This window comes from Loxodonta africana, chromosome 15 (genome assembly GCF_030014295.1).
Source record: "Loxodonta africana isolate mLoxAfr1 chromosome 15, mLoxAfr1.hap2, whole genome shotgun sequence".
NCBI lineage: Eukaryota > Metazoa > Chordata > Mammalia > Proboscidea > Elephantidae > Loxodonta > Loxodonta africana.
Genome location: NC_087356.1, coordinates 19,507,415 through 19,524,522, shown reverse-complemented (window position 1 = coordinate 19,524,522; position 17,108 = coordinate 19,507,415). Strand labels below are relative to the sequence as shown.

At 42.0% G+C, this 17,108-nt stretch overlaps 1 protein-coding gene across 3 annotated transcripts in view; it reads left to right on the top strand.

Annotated features, from left to right (window-relative positions):
* The window catches only part of SPRED2 (sprouty related EVH1 domain containing 2), a 135,421-nt gene that overhangs the window by 95,571 nt on the left and 22,742 nt on the right, over positions 1-17,108 (top strand). For all 3 annotated transcript variants that reach the window (XM_010593617.3, XM_023552703.2, XM_023552702.2), the window contains exons 3-4: positions 5,510-5,678; positions 8,037-8,101. In XM_010593617.3, coding sequence (XP_010591919.1) covers positions 5,510-5,678; positions 8,037-8,101 — 234 coding nt within the window. The remainder of the gene's footprint in view (positions 1-5,509; positions 5,679-8,036; positions 8,102-17,108) is intronic.

Genomic DNA, 17,108 nt, shown 5'->3' with positions numbered 1-17,108 from the left:
GGCTCTGATAGAGCAACAGTGGCACCCTATTGTTGTTACTGGTGAGGTCCAATGTTTATCCATTTGTTAAACAGTTGTAACTGTGAGTTACTTGTTAATGCTCTTTGCATATCTACCTTTTGGGGACTTATTTTCCTCCTTGCAATGTGTGCCCTATTGTGTAATAAAGATATTAATCCTCATCAACCATATTTGCCACAAATATATTTTTACAGTCTGTTGTTTGTCTTTTTATTTTAGTTGGAGTTCTTTTTCTCCAAACGTTTTCATAGGAATTTTTTGTTGTTGTTATTATTTCTATGTTAGCAGATTGTCTTACCTGGAAGGTTATATATATTTAGAGCTATTTTTCTCATGGTTTCTATGGTTTGTCACAGAATGTTTCAACCTAAAATGGCCCTTTAGATTGTCTAATTCAGCCCCATATTTTACAAATTTATTAATTTATGTCTTAGCACTGGTTTGTACAGAGTACATAATGCAAACAAACTTCTACCATTTTGTTCAAGGCCCTTTACATAAATAATTTCAATTAAATTTCTGTAGCATTCAAAAGGAGGGAGATATTATTATCCCCACTTTGTAGATGGGAAAACTGAGTTTGCCACTCCCTCAGTCTAGGGCCTGCAGTCATGGGCAGAGCCAGCATTGGAACCCATGTGAAGCCAAAGCCTGGTCCTTGTATATTAACTCTGCATACAGTCCTTGCTCTCTGTCACCTCCCTGGAGTTGTAGATTAGCTTCTCTTGTTTATTGCAAGATGGTTACGAGGATGGTACCCTCCTAAATGTGTGCCTCTTCCCCCATCATGTTTCTGCATCGCTCCATCCCTCAATCCTGTTCCGTTTTCACTCCATGATGCCACACTTTTGGCCTCCAAGCTTCTATAGTGCAATAGTCCACTGGAGGGTATAAGCCCAGATGGGAGCTGTGCAAATGGGGTGGGTTGTTGAGGGAGCCCCCTCTAAAAGGTGGAGTGGCACGCGAAAGGTGGAATCATTTGTGCTATACAGTGGTAGATGACATCAGAGTTCCCAGCACTGCAGCTAGGGTGGGAAGTGCTCTTTCTGATAGAGACAGTTCTGTCAATAGTTTTCCAACGTCGTACAGTTCTAAAATTTAGCTACTTTTTTAATTTTTATTATTATTACTATATGTTGAGTCCTGTGAACTTTACTGCCATGGTTTTTGTGGGAAAGTCTGTATTGCAGACATCCATTCACAGGTGTTACTTGGAACATAGTTTTTTTTGTAATTTGGGGGACAGTTTTCCTGAGCAATTATATGTAAATTAAAAAAATCGTTTTTGAATTGAATCTTACCTTATGTGGATTAAAGGATTTTTACTCTTTAAACAAAGTATGTGAGAAGCCAGCTTATGAAGATTAATCCCCAAATCTAAAAGGCTGATGATTTTCACTTGCTGCCCATCTGCGGGTCAGCAGGCGTTTTCATACACATTTCCCGAGCGTTTCACTGGCAAAGCTATCTTTGAAAGGCAATTTGGCAGGACATTAATTTGAAATGTGTGTACTTTTTTTTTTTAAATCAGACAGTTCCATGTCTAGACCCCTACCCTATAGAAATAGACTTAGACACAAGATTTGTGTACATTAAACCGTACATTAATGGTTCACAAATGTTTTAGACCCCTTCACACTCTAAAAAAATTATCGAGGACCCCAAAGAGGTTTTGTCTTTATGGGTTATAGCTATTAGTATTTATCATGTTAGAAATTAAATTGAAATTTTTTTCAATTTCTTAATTTGACAATATTGTTAATATAGATGCAATTTCCATGAAAAGTAACATTATAACTGTTTTTCCAGAAAATAATTAGAAGGGTGGCATTATTTTACAGTTTTACAAATCTCTTTAATATCAGGCTTAGTGGAAAATAGCTAGATTCTAATATCTGTTTCTGCTTTCCATCTATTTTGATATATTGTTTTAGTTAAAATAGATGAAGAAAATCCAGCCTTGCCCAGATGAGTTGTTGGAGAAAGAAGCATTATTTTAATAAGCCTTTTTAGATAATTATAGGTATTTTTCTTCGATACTACACCAAACCTCCACCGTGGCAGTTTCTTAAATGTGGAATATGGAATCTGAAACCACCTCAGTGAACTTCTGAGACTCTGTTACATTAAAACCCACTGGTTCATCTTTCACTTTGAGTGGCTTTTTACTCATGGCTTACTTTGTAACATCATGCATTATTCACTTGGAAAATATTGGTTTACTGAGTTATGCAGATTTTCCAAATGTTGACACATTTCAGTCTACAAAATCAAAAAATCACATTTCCTAATATCACCACTGATCTCATCAGAAAAGTTTGTGTTAGGAAGCGATCCAAAATTATAATTTTCACTTGAAAGTTCACGTTTTTTTTTATTGGCAGTAAATACCACCAGTTGTTTTCCTTGAAGTGACAGGCTCATTTTGTTCGTTCTCAAGAAAATGGCTGCCAGACACCTCAGTATGACTAACCATAGTTGGTCTCTCAGCCATTCTTTCAAATAAAAATGGTGATCCATGAAAATGCAGTTAGTTCAACTCACAACCAAAATGATCACACAACCCCTTTTCCTTGAGACAACCGTCACTATTAAAAATACCCTTTTCTCCCTTTTCCGAGCACATATTTGTACAAAGCTAGATTTTCTTCAGATTCTTCAACCAAAGCAATATATTGCCATAAGTTGAACGCAGAGGCAGATAGGAGAACCCAAGTATGCGTTTTCCTTTTCAGCACTCAAAAGGCATCACTTAATGGTCAAGATTTAGTAAAATGGTTTGTACTGCTTCATAAGGACTTCCCTAAATAAAGCTCGCATTGTTTTACTTTGTGTGATGGTGAAGAATCTAACAACTTTTAGTACTGTTTGGTGCCACTGCCTGCTATGTGCGACAGCAGTTTTATCCACCATTCCTTTTAGCCATCAGCGCCAATGTCAACCCAGGGAAAAAGACAACGATGTCTTCTTCTTATTATGAAAATATTTTTATCAGCCTGGACTCCCTGAAAGGGTCTGGGGTGGGGAGCACTTCAAGGGTCTACAGACCACACCTTGAGAACTGCTAATGTGTGAGGATGTTCATTGCTGCATTTCTGTAAAAATGACCAATTAGACACAGCCTAAATGCCCATTGGTACAGAGAATGGATGAATAAACACATAAATCGCTACTGAGGAATAGTACGCAGCCTTTAAAAAGAATCCTTTACCTTCCTGGGACCCCAAGACACGTGGTTTTAAGGAAAGTAAAAGGCAAACTGCAGAACAAGTTACCAGGACAGCTGCTTTTAGGCATACACACGAACACATTTATGTATAAAGAAGCCACAGATAAGAGAACAGGTATAGTGTTCCCCACACCCACAGTGGGTAACTGGAAATGGAGAGGAGCTAAGGGTTAGGGATGAGTGAAATGGGGCCTTTTACATATTCATCTAAACTATTTAAATCTTTTACAAGATGTATTTCTTGTGTAAAATGTTTTAAGCCTCCAAAAGGAATGTAATCACCTGAGTTTTTTGAGCATTTTTTTGTTTTTTCCTTCCCATGCATCTCATTTTAAAAGATATTTTACAAAGCCTTTCTCAAGTTTTAAATCAGTGCCTGACTGCATGTTTGCCAAAACTTCACTAGACACTTGATATGAAGGTTAAAGAATCTGACCCTTTTCGTTTTTCTCGTTGAACTGAGACCTGTAATGATGTCATTTTGTTTCAGAGGTGGTTTCTGATTTTCCTTCCTCACAAAATTTAGGTGGCTGAACTTATTTTCACTTAAACTTTCTAAGAAAATGTGCCTTGGAAAATATTAACCAAAGGCTTAATTTTTTTTCACCCTAAAAATAAGAAACTCAAAGTCTTCATTTTTACAAAACCGTTTATTTTGAGACTTTGAATTGAGACTAATAAATTCTAAAATAGATGAACATTTGTTAGTTAAAGCCTTGGTTATTTGGATTTCCCCAGTTTGGAATGGGGCTGGGCTGACATTTAATCACTGCACTATTCTTAGGGGAAAAATGGCCATAATAAGGAATTTCATTATAAATAGAATGCGTGAGGACACTGTTGTCCGCTTTTAATACAGTGTAATAAAGTTAACTGCTTGGGACTGCTATTTGATATGCCAATTTGATTATTCTCATCGACTTAATTAAGTTAGGGAACATTTATTAGGCAGCACTTAATTTCTGCTTGCTAGATGTATTCTTGAAATTTATACTAATTTAAAGATACTTTCTAAATTTATACTTATTTAAGCAGGCCTTTGCTCCTTCCCCTCAATTAATCTAAATTAATAAGATGTCATTGTGTTCAATGCAAAACTTGGTCAGAACAAGAGCAAGGCTATTAAAACGTAGCAAAATCATTACAGTGTCCATAATGAAGCCATAGGAATAAATATTGTACATATTTTGAGGGCTTTTTGGTGAAAAAAGAATGATGTTTACCTTCACGTATTGCTGTATATGTTTTATTCTATATCTTTATTAACAATAGCACTGTGCTAGACACCGGGAGAGTTATTTTATATCTTGATCTTTTATAGTCTAGTTAGAGGAACAAGACTAATTTACATGAAACTGTTAAAGAATAATATGTAATGGACTAAATTGAAGGGGACAAGAAGAGCTAGAAGAAAAGATTTTGGTGGTGGGAATATACAGGGAAATGAGTTTCGCCTTGTTAAGCTTCTAATTTATTTGGTGTTCTAGAGCATCTTCATATATATGTTTTCATTGATAACCTTCGTGTTATTTCCATTTTAGATATAAAATGATTGAGAGTCAGAGACAACCTACTCAAAGTTAAAGCTTAGTAAAAGGCAGTTCGGAGGCTAGATTGCCAAAACCTTGGAGATAGTTCTAGTAATCCAGATGTAAGATTCACAGAGCCCCAGATCAGAGTATTAGCAATTGAAATGAGATTGATATAAAAGACATTGAAGGAACAATGAAATGGATTAATATAGGGGATAGAGAGTGCAGAGAGGGATTGCCAATGCCAGAGATGGAGACAGTGGAAGAAGCTAGTCCCAGAAATACCCAAACAGATTAGTCTTCAACTTGTCGAATTTGGGGTCACAGGCAGACACCACTAGAACAGGGGAGAGAGGGTCATCAACTCAGAAGCCCTGGCATACAAGCGATAAACCAGGAGCAAAGACCCAAGACCCAAGGGCCTCAGCTTGGAGTACCATAGTCAGAGGCAGGAGGCAGAGGAATGAGTGAGGTGAAGAGGAACATGGTGAAGGATCAGTACAGAAGGTGGTCACCAGAGCCGAGGGGGAGGGGTCACCAAAGATTGGATGGCTAACAGAGGCAAGCAAAGTTTCTTCTGAGATGGGGAGACTAGCAGATACGTGAAAGCAGGGGGTAGAGGGCTTTCATTAGCTTCCACCAGTGATGGTTGCTAAGTAGACTCCTGCTACCAGACACCATCATGGCAGTTCCAGAAGTAACCAGCCTGTGTGTTTCAATCCTCCAGGTGGTATTGGAATGCTATGTAAGAAAGGACTTGGTCTACACCAAAGCCAATCCAACGTTTCATCATTGGAAGGTCGATAATAGGAAGTTTGGACTTACTTTCCAAAGCCCCGCTGATGCTCGAGCCTTTGACAGGGGAGTAAGGAAAGCAATCGAAGACCTTATAGAAGGTATTAAATTCATCACTGCATTCTTAACAAGACCATGGGAACTCCCCAAGTGGTTTTTAATCCCGATAGTCTGCTGTCATGTATTTGTGGTTTATTTGCAGGAGAGCTGGGGGCCAGGTCAGTAGATGTCAAATCTTTGGGAGGATCCAAGGAGGATAATTAAAGTGCCAGTGAGGGTGGAGGAGATGGATTTCAAAATAAGGAGTGATCTCAAATGGTTTTTAGGCTTTGCTCTGAAAGAAAAAGCAGATAATTTCTGGACTTCCATGTAAATGATTTTTTGACTGATTCGACCTTGCCCTAAATATTGCAACTGCTTGGGTCTGCCCTGTCGTGGCTCAGAAGTGGAAAATGGATTCTGGTAGGCCCAGGAGCCTCTAGGTCTACCAACTGTCCACAATCAGAGGCCGGGGTGTACTGTCTCCACTGAGAAGGAAAAGGGAGCTGTGAGCCCTGGAGCCTTGGTTCAGTTTAGGCCTTGGCCTATGGGGCGAGTTAGAGGTAGACATTGTGTTACATTGATCATGGTCCTGAAGGGGCCTTTCGGTCAGTTCTCATGTTGGCCTTGGCTAGAGTCCACAAATGCACAAAACAAGTTCTCCACTTCAACCCATCAAGTTACCAAATCAAGGGTTAAAGTTTCTCCATGTAAAAGTTTCCATAACCAAGGTCCCAACAAGTTCTCCACTTCAACCCATCAAGTTACCAAATCAAGGGTTAAAGTTTCTCCATGTAAAAGTTTCCATAACCAAGGTCCCCGTGGAGAAAGAAATATCAAGCAAGGCACATTAATGCCAAATTCAGAATTTGGGGCAATTAATCCCAAAAGAATGTACATTTCATTTGTTTATTTTCTTCATTGTGATTTGGGATAAGAGAGAAAAGCCAATCTTAAACACTTAAGATTATAACCAGTAATAAGAATTCTAGCTAGACCATGAGCCCATTAACTACAACCATGTGAAAGCCAGAAAGAGAATTTAATAAAACCAGTTTGTGTTCACATCATAGATTTGACATAAGTGGCAAATATTTAAAATGTGTTATTAAACATAGCTTTTTTTAATGTTCAGAGAGAAAATGGTTCCTGTATCGTTGATACATGTTTGCAGTTTGTCTATATACTTGATAATCCCTGAAGCTACACACAAAATTTGATTCTCCTACTTGTAATTTCTTTCTCGATGCACACACTACCTGTTTCCTATTAAACTTGCCTTAAACATTGATCGATTGGAGTAATTCCAAGAGAAATTCTACAGAAGGTATTTTGGAACTGATTTTTTGGTTTTTCTTTTTTTCTTTTTCTTCGCCTACTCCTTATTGGAAATCTAAATATCTCTTCCCCTTTCTGAGCAATTCTTTCAATTTCAGTTTCATGTCATAGCAAAATATTTTCAAAAGGCACATTTTTTTAAAGACCTTACCAAGAAAAGGAGAAGATGGAGAATAAATTTCCCTTTTGGTGTATCTGTCACCTATGCAAATTCTGTGTTTTTTACTTTTGGCCAATTAACAGTGTCAGTTAGTTGGATACACATATTATTGGTGCTGTAAGAGCCGGGGAGAGGGAGCCAGGCAGTGATTGCTTCTAGATACAAATTTTTGTTTAGTGTCTTTTCCAAATAGAGTTCTACTGATTGCATACCAAGATGAAGAAAGATGTGAAAAAGTAAATACATTGAATTCTAAGGGTCAAGTTCCAAAATGGAATGAGCTGGGTTTTCTGACAGGAGCCTAATCTTGACCTGGAAAAGCAGCGTCAACTCACTGATCCCCTGGTATTGCCAAAGGAAATCTCCTTGCCCTGGTGTCAGCTTAAAAGGCAACTCCCACAGTTTGGGTTTTAGGGTGCATTATTTGAATACAAGCTATTTAGTCAGGCCCACTCACTGGTAGAGGGAAAGACCAGAAAAGCTAAGACAAGTTTACCCAATAAGGTTGTAGCGTGTCTGACTTAGGGTTTCTCAGTCCAGTGCTTTCCCGCGGACACCCCGGGGACCTTGGGGTCAGCAGCAGAGGTCTGATCTCCCAGCGCGCCCTTACAGTGGAACAGGCGGGTGTATCTGCCCCTTCTTTGGTGATTCCTCTCCATTGGCTCTTTCCCTGGTAGCCAGCGTAGAAGTCTGAGTGGTTCATTGGCAACAACAGTAAGCCAAGTTAATTTAGAGAGCATCTTGGCAAGAGTTAATTAAAGAAGAGTAAATTAAAAGCATTTAATTCCCAGGTAACGTATTTTTGCTGGTGAATCACATTCAAAAGGAATGGAATGAGATTTTATGAAAATAAACCCTTTAAATGATTGGATTTGACCTACCCTCTTTGGAAACATTTCTGACTCCGTTTTTGTCTTTTTAGGCTCTACCACATCATCCTCCACCATCCACAATGAAGCTGAGCTTGGTGACGATGACGTTTTTACAGTAAGTTTCCTTTGTCCTTTGCTTTCCAGATTATCTGATGAGTAATCAGAGAGAGAGATTCCGCTTAAGGGCACGAGAGACGCTTTGCAGTTTGGCATTTGCCTTTGCTGTTCGAATGTCTTGTCAGTCTTCTGCTCTGGGTTTGGCCGTTTTGGTCGTGCTGCAGTGACACTGTCTGTCACATAGCACGGCCTGCCCAGCTTTCCTGGTTCAGCCCTACGTTCCCTCACAGTCTTCCCTCAGATTTAGGGTGACCCACCGCTCTGGCTTGCCTGGGACTGAAAGACCCCTGTCCGGGGGCAATTGGCCGCCCTACTCAAGTCTTCTGTTAACGCACCTCTTTCTCTGGCTTCCAGGGGGAAAGCCAGAAAAAAAGTAACCTTCCTCATGAGTAAATAAACATCTGATAAGAAAGGCCTGAAGGCTGAGTTGAGGTGAGGCCCAAGTGTGCGATGGCAGGATCGGTCGCGGCTATTTTGACACAGCTTGAGTTAATAGGATGTAACTGGAGACAAAATGGTTTCTCAGCTTGCTGCTTCATTTAATTCCTGTGTTTCTAGAAGTTAATTAACAAAGAGTTCATTGCATGCCTGCTGACTGCTTGGAGCAGTGGCGAGCTATAGGGCAGTGTTTTTAAATTCTTGGCCTAGACTCACAGTAAGAAATACATTTACGTGGTGGCCCAGGATACACAGCCATTTATACATGAAACCAGGTCGGACTTCATGCTCTGCATTCTGATTTTTCTCTCTTCTGTTTCATTTTCTTCTTGGCTTTTTATTATGAAATTTTTCAAACATACTGAAAAATTAAATGAACTGTATATCCTACACCTAAATTCAACAGTTGTAACATTTTGCCACATTTTGGTTTATATACACACATATACTATGTATTGGTCCCTGTATGCACACGTACGCAAGCACACACACGCGTACGTGGCTTTTTTTTTTTTTTTTTTTTACTGAGCTGTTTGAAACTCCCACCAGTTGCCATCAAGTCGATTCAACTCATGGTGACCCCATGTGTGTCAGAATAGAACCGTGCTTCACAGGGTTTTCAGTGGCTGATTTTTCAGAAATAGATTGCTAGGCCTTTCAGAGCACCTCTGGGTGAACTCAAACTTCCAACTTTCGCTTAGCAGCCAAACACGTTAACCGTTCGCACAACCCGGGGACTACATTGAAAATAAGTCACCTCTAAATACTTCCACATGCATCTCCAAAGAATAAAGCGTTCTCCTACGCAGCCAGAACACCATTACCATACCTAGCAAAATTAATAGGAATTTCATAATTCCTCTAATATCCAGTTTATATTTCCCCAATTGTGCCCAAGAATGACTTTTATAAGCTTGTTTTTATTTCATATTTGAAAATGTTGGTTAAACCAAAAACGAAACCCATTGCTATTGGGTTGATTCCAACTCATAGTGACCCTATAGGACACAGTAGAACTGCCCATAGGGTTTCCAAGGCTGTAATCTTTACAGAAGCAGGCTGCTGCATCTTTTTCCCATGGAGCATCTGATGGGTTCAAACCACCAAGCTTTCAGTTAGCAGCCCAGAGCTTAACCACCAGGTCTCCTAAAAAATGTTGGCTACAACCCATTAAACTTGTTTGCCAATCCACTAATGGTTTGCAGCCAGTGGTTTGCAAAACACTACTTTGGGTTTACAAAGATGTATAAGCCATGGCTCCGGCCCTCAAGGAGATTACAGGATGGTTTGGACAGAGGTGAGGTTGGCCTATGATGGAATTGGAGACGAGCACAACTGTAAAATCATGTGGCCCAGAGGGGAGGTAGGGATGTGGGGGTTAGAAGAGACATCGCAAGGAGGTAAGGCTGGACTGAACCTCAGTGGCTCTTGAACAGGATTGAGGAAGGCGTTTCTAGCGTGAGGTGAGGTGCCTGGGGATGGAGCATCCCAACCTGACCTGAGCAGAGCCTGTGTAGGAGTGTCAGGAAATGAAGTCAGTCGTCCCTCCACGGAATGCTTGGTGTGATGCAGCTCTGAACAGGCTTCCTATAGTGCTCCGAGCAGATCCTTTCAACAGTTGGCATGTTGCTTACATCTGTTCCTTTGTCACGTTTTGAGAGACAAACAACAGCAGGCGGGTTAAAAGGTGGCTTCCTGTGCTCCAGAGAAAAACTGTCCTTCGCAGCTGCTTCCCAGCTACCTGCCAGCAGTGATTTATAGAATCGGGAGAGGGAGAGAGGGAAGGGGATGATGGAAGCCAGAATCCCTCCGGGTTTTGTCTTCTGATCTGCAGGGGACCAACATGCTGTTCCAGGGTAAGGCCGAATGCAGAGAACTAATACAAAGTTCAAAAAGAGCCCACTGCTTCCAGCCACTCAGAAACTCACTGGACAAGGAGCACTGCTTAATGAATTGGATTCCACGTAGGCCCTGGCGTGTTATGGTCAATCGCCTTCATTCCATGTGTTTACGAACAAGAGCCTGTTATTAATAGCCCCTCACCTCCCCAGAAAAGCCCTGTGATCAAGCCATTGACCATTGCAGGAGTCAAGGAAGCGAGCAGCTGCTTTAACTACTGTATCCCGTACAGCGTCCCAAGTTTTGTTGTGTTTTACAACTTCTGTTGATAAGACAGTTGTTGCGACCCTGGAACTCATTTATTATATGCAGAGTATAAATGATGATGAGATCCTCTTATAACTTGTAATGGAACAGTATGCTGGTAATTTCCTACGAGAACAGCGTGTGTATGGGAAAACCTTCAGATCCTGACTTGAGGGGTCAGGGGTATATCCCCTTCTGCTGCTGGACCCACAGATCTCTATTTCTCTGCTTTTCAGGGGATTTCTTGGGGCTGGAAGACCGCTTACGACAGTGTGGGAAGTAGACTGACACACAGGAGCATAAGCTCTTCAGGTTTCTGCACTGGGGACTGAGGCTTGAGGCAGACGGGCCCTGCAAATGCCCTGGGAAGCAGTTGTTTGGCCTTGGGTGTTCACAAGTATCCACTGCCCACTCTCCCAGCTCTCAGCGTTATCCACCAATCTGCTTGTCCTCCTGACGTCCCAGGATGGTAAAACCATTTTGCAATCCCTCGGAGTGAAAATAGCACCCTGCTTACCCCACCCACCACACCACACACACCCTGACCATCCACTCTGTGGCCAGTTACCAGCATGGTGGCCTCTACAGTCTTCCCAGGCCTCTCGTGCCCATTTCCCTGCCTCCAGCCTGGTGCACATCCACATCCTTCCTGCCAAAGCCACCGCCAGACACTCCTGACTAGCAGCTGCTCTGATTTTCTGAGTTTTGAGCTGTTAATTCCGTTCACGTTTCCTAAAATTTCTCCTTCAACCAATTATGATTGTTCTGTCACTTTTAAAATCCTACAGCACTCGGTTCTTTCTTTCTCTCTTGCCACTGAAAAAGCGTGTCCCTTTCTTTTCATAATTTATTTGCAGGTTAAATGAATGAATCCTCACCCAGTTAGATGATAGGCAGGTGATTCATCACTGTGGTCTCTACAGCCCTATGAAGTTGGCTGTATAGGTATTCAATAAATTCACTGTCGATCCTTGTGGCTCTTCCTTCTGGTATTGTTCTCCATTTTTTAAATGACATGGTTATACTACTATTTCCTGGTTTTCGGTAAATGTGTGATCTGAACTCCAGAGATAGCGCGTAAACATCATAGGCTTTCATGTTTTATTCATTTGCATTATTGTTATACCGGGGGACCATTTAAAGCTGGGTGATTTGTGGGGATTCACAGTAGGTTCAGGTCCAGCTTTTCTAGCTGCATTTTCTGCTCGGTGGCACTCAGTCCCAGCAGTGCCGCAACCATAAGCTTTTGACTGCACAAGCTCCTTCTTGCCCTCCCTTCAGCTTTCGCCCTTGCAGTCACTTGACCATGGTGGACTCTTCAGTATAATGATTAATCCAGTTGAGCATGAAAACCCAGGTAGCAAGGGTGTACTCACCGTTAAATATCACTGTATGAGGGAATTCCAATGTCTGAGCCATTTGGTACAAATTTGCAAGCTGAATAATGCAAAAAATATAAACCAACAGAAAAGGGTTAGCATTCTGTAGCAGGGGAAGGTTTTGGCATTGCTATTAGCAGGCTCTTGATGGTGCCTGCCTCCGACTGGCAGCTTTCCGTTCCTTTCACTTCAGAACTGGGGAGACTTGAGAGGGCCAGAGTCAAAGGACACTCGAAGTCTGGTCCCTCTGTTGTGTTGAGCTGCAAACTGTTTGGCTCTGTGGATATGCTGAGCTGGTTTGCTCCCCAGCTTTGGGCTGACTTCTTTCTAGATCCCTGCAGTTCAAGGCTTTGAGGTAAGAAGGTTTGGAGACTATGAGGAAGGAGATGACTGGCAGTAGGGCTGGGAGTGGAGAAAGTGGGCTGATTAGAAGTGGAGTGGCTTCAGGTTTTATGGTCATTTTAATGAACAGTGTTCCAAATTCCTGTTTTGTGGGGTTTTTTAATTGATGACAACCTGGCGGTTTATTTACTGCCACAGTATTGTAATCTCTTTTCAAATATTATTGTCATCTTCATAGAGAGACAGGAATGCGTCTGTAGTGTGTACATACTCCTAGAGCACTGTGATCTAGAGTCTGTGGTCAGGTGTCGTCCGAGCTTCAGCTGTCATTGTGATGAGTGGCTGGATTCTGGCTCTTAAGCTGGGGGATTAGGGAGATATTTGCTTTATAGAAAGATACTTGGGGGGAGAGGCTTGTAAAATAGCTAAGTCTTCATCTTCTGTAATAAGAAGTCCTGAAACAATATCCAAATCTGAAAACCAGGAAATAGTAGTATAACCATGTCATTTTAAAAATGGAGAGAAATACCAGAAAAAAGAGCCACAGGAATTTAAAGTGAATTTCTATGGGGAATGAGAAGCCGAGACGGGCGGGGTGGGACAGAGGACTGCCATTTGATATTTTCAACTTTATACACGTATTACTGTTTTCTCGGCATGGTATTAGGAAGTACGACTCTGGCCTTCCACGTGGGCGACCTGGATTGGATCCCCAGCCAGTGCCGCTCACATGCAGCCAGCACCCGTCTGTCCGTGGAGGCTTCTTTGTTGCTGTGATGCTGCACAGGCTTCCGCGGAGCCTGCAGAGTGAGACAGACGAGGGTGAAAGGCCTGCTGATCTGATCGGTGTCTGAAAACCAGCCAGTGAAAACCCCATGGATCATAATGGTCCAATTTCCAACCAATCACAGAGATGGGGCAGGACCATGCAGTGTTTAGTTCTATTTTGTATGGAGTTGCCATGAGTTGCGAGCTGACTCGCAGCTAACAACAACAACATGTCTACCATGTAAATAATTGCACATTATACGTGGAATAACTGACAGAATAACTAGAAATGTTTGGCTTGCTAGGGAGACAAGGACAACTGTGGACATACATCCAACAACTTAGAGTTCTAGGTCCTGGAATTGGAAGGAATTTTGAGTTCATCTGATCTAACGACCTTTACTTACTAGTAAAGTAGGATTTGCCTCATTTTATACAAGCAGTTGCAGACAAAGCCCAGAGACCAGATGGGTGACTTGGCTAAGATCACACAAGTAGTTCTGGGTGGAAGAGCCGAAAATACCATCTTCCAACCTTTCAAGTTCATCACTGCTGTTTTTCTCTTCCTCTGTTGAATAATTATATTTATGATATTTTAGCTGTTCTGTTTTTTAAACACAAGAGTGAGTTTTAGGGTTCTCCTGGATTCAGGTTAGAGAAGGGAGAAATAAGAGGACAAGTATATAAACAATGCCCCATGTGGCATTGATATGATGGTACCCATTGCCGTCAAGTCGATTCCGACTCAGAGTGACCATGTAGGACTGAGTAGAACTGCCCCATATGGTTTCCAAGGAGCACCTGGTGGATTCGAACTGCTGACCTTTTGGTTAGCAGCCATAGCTCTTAACCACTATGCCGCCAGGGTTTCCAAAATAGCAACTTGAAACAAGACTTGGTCATAGGAAGGGCCATCCCACATAAGGCTGTGGTTTTTGTTTGTTTGTTTTGGGGTTTTGTTGTTTGTTTTGTTTGTCTTCAGCATGTGAGGTTCCCCCGCCCCTTCTAGGTTTAAACTTTTGTTGTTGTTGTGTGCTGTTGAGTTGACTCTGACTCATAGAGACCCTGTGTGACAGAGTAGAACTGCCTCATAGAGTTTCCTAGGCTGTAATCTCTATGGGAGCTGATCACCAGGTCTTTTCTCCTGAGGTTAGCAGCTGAGCACTTAACCATTGTGCACCAGGGCTCCTTAAGGTTAAACTACGCCCAGCATATTTTCATTTTGGATTTGGGCAGCTCTTCTCAACCGGTATTCCTCAAGAGAATTAAGCCTTAGCATCCTAAGGCATCCATCGTATATAAGGGATTAACTTCTCTCCTGTGTGTCTAGAATGGCACAGTGTAGCATCCTCTGGAGAACTGAGAAAAGAGTCATTTACACCATTTTGTGTGGGACTTAATTCTCTCATGGGACCCAGTTGCAAAGGGCTGGTGTCTGACTCCTGTTTTGGTGTGTTGTCATCGTACATTCTTTCTTCAGGTAGGCGGTCCTTCATACAGGAAAAATTCCACATCTTTTCTTGCAGCATCAGCTTCTAGCCGTGTTTTGCCCAGACTGGAAATCTTGGTCCTTCCTCGTGCCCTATGCTTGAACCCTTGACTTCTGTTGATTGGAAACTGCATTTCATTGCTTTCTGGCTGTTCAGAGCAGTTGTCCCTAATGACATCCCAGATCCCTCCCATCTACCCCAGGTGTTTTTTAAAGCGCGGTTAAAACCAAAGTCCTAAGAAGCAATTTGTTTTGTCCAGATGACTTTTGAATATTTGCAAATTGTGCTTATTTTTGTTGCTGCTTAAATAGAAAAAAATTAGTTCATTGAATTTTGTAATTATCAAAGTTTCATTTATGGAAATGAAAGAATACCACAGATTTTTCCTTTTCTTGAGGCTTTTTCTGCCTACTCCTTCCCCAACAAACACTAAAGCTGTGGGCAAATTTCCCAATTTTGTAAGAAATGGGGTTAATTTACTGATTTTCTTAAAAAGAGAGTTTTTTTGAAATGGTGAAATGATGTGTGACCCCTGAGTTTGTGAAGTTTGGACTCTCGGGAAAGGCCTGGATCCCAAACTTGGCTCTGCTGTTAACTGTGATCTTTGACCCTTTGGACTCAAAACCCTTTCAGGGAGAATATATTTCCTTTGAGTCTCTAGTCACTGACCCAAGGGGAGGGGAAGGGAAAGAAACTGTCCTTCCTTGGGGTGACATGGAACTTTCTCTGCCCCCAAAACTGTACACTGTACTTTCACATATGCAAACAAACAAAAAAAAAAACCAAACCCACTGCCGTTGAGCTGATTCCAACTCATAGCAACCCTACAGGACAGAGTAGAACTGCCCCATAGAGTTTCCAAGGAGCGCCTGGCAGATTTGAACTGCTGACCTCTTGGTTAGCAGCCATAGATAGCTCTTGACCACTACGCCACCAGGGTTTCCTTCACGTATGCATCTGTATTTAATCCTCACAACCTCCCTGTGGTTGTACTGAGAACTTCCGTTGTGCAGATAAAGCCCCCAAGTCTCAGAGAAAGCAACGTGGGGTAGGTTCCACACTCTGCTCACCCAGAATGCCAACCCCAAACCTGTTTGCTACCTTTCAGAGGTTTACGAAACATCGATATTTAGCCAATGAATTTCACTACATTTTACGTATTAAATATGCTAGAGTCTTCTCATTGCACAAGAGCCGCCTAAATGATAGACTTTGCAACTAGTGTGTGGACTTGAAGCCTCAGCCATCTGTTTAGTGGAGTCGTGAGGCGTCCTTGTCACTGACGCCTCAGTCACATTTTAGAAAATCCATTGATGAAAATGTCTGAGTATATATAATTTACGTATTTCCCCCCTTTGGGTTGGTAGAAATATTCAAAAGCCATCAGGACAAGACAACCATTGACTTCTCAGAAGACATTACACTAGGTAGGTGAGCCTCAGAAGGCCCCTGGCGCAGGGTGTTTGGATGAGCTGTTGGTTTTAACTGGAGCAAAGCAAGCTTCTCCCCTCAGCATCTACCAGGACTGACTGACTGTGGTCCATCCTTTCTTCTCTGGTCAACTGGAAGTTGTCAGCCATTCTGTCAACAGGTCTTTGGGAACAGGTAGCTTCAGTTCGACTGTGCTGAGGGCCTGTACTGGTTCCAGGTACCCTCTTTCCAAGAGGCAGGCAGAACAGGAAAGGCCAGCCCCACGATCTGTTTTGACCCCAGCAAGAAGGCAGTTTGGATCTATGAGGAAGCCACTGGGCAAGGCAGGAAAATGATGACTTTGTCCTACACTCCAGGGCATTCCCCTCTCTCAGACCCAGAAGATAAAGTTGACTTTTTTGTGTGTGGGGGGGGGGGGGGGAATGTCGACACAATTAAAAAAAAAAGTTTCAGAATTTTGAAGGTAGATGAAATTTTGACATGAAAGAACTCTGATAAACCCACAATTTAGCTTTGCTGGAACGACCAACAGGTTGGGAGCAGAAAAGCTGGTGTCTTGGATTGAATTGTGTCCCCCAAAAATGTGTGTTTTAGTTTGGCTGGGCCATGATTCCCAATATTGTGTGATTGTCCACCATTTTGTCATCTGATGTGATTTTTCTTTGTGTTGTAAATCCTGCCTCTTATGATGTTAATGACGGGGGATGGGCAGCTGCTGTGTTCATGAGGCAGGACTCAATCTACATGATTGGATTAGGCTTTGAGCCGGTTTCTTTTGGGATATAAAAGAGAGAAACAGAAGGACCTCATACCACCAAGAAAGCAGTGTCGGGAGCAGAGCATGTCCTTTGGACCTGGGGTCCCTGCGCCGAGAAGCTCCTAGTCCAAGGGAAGATTGATGAGAAGGCTGACAGAGAGAAAGCCTTCCCCTGGAGCTGACACCCTGAATTTGGACTTTTAGCCTACTTTACCATGAAGAAGTAAATTTCTATTTGTTAAAGCCATCCACTTG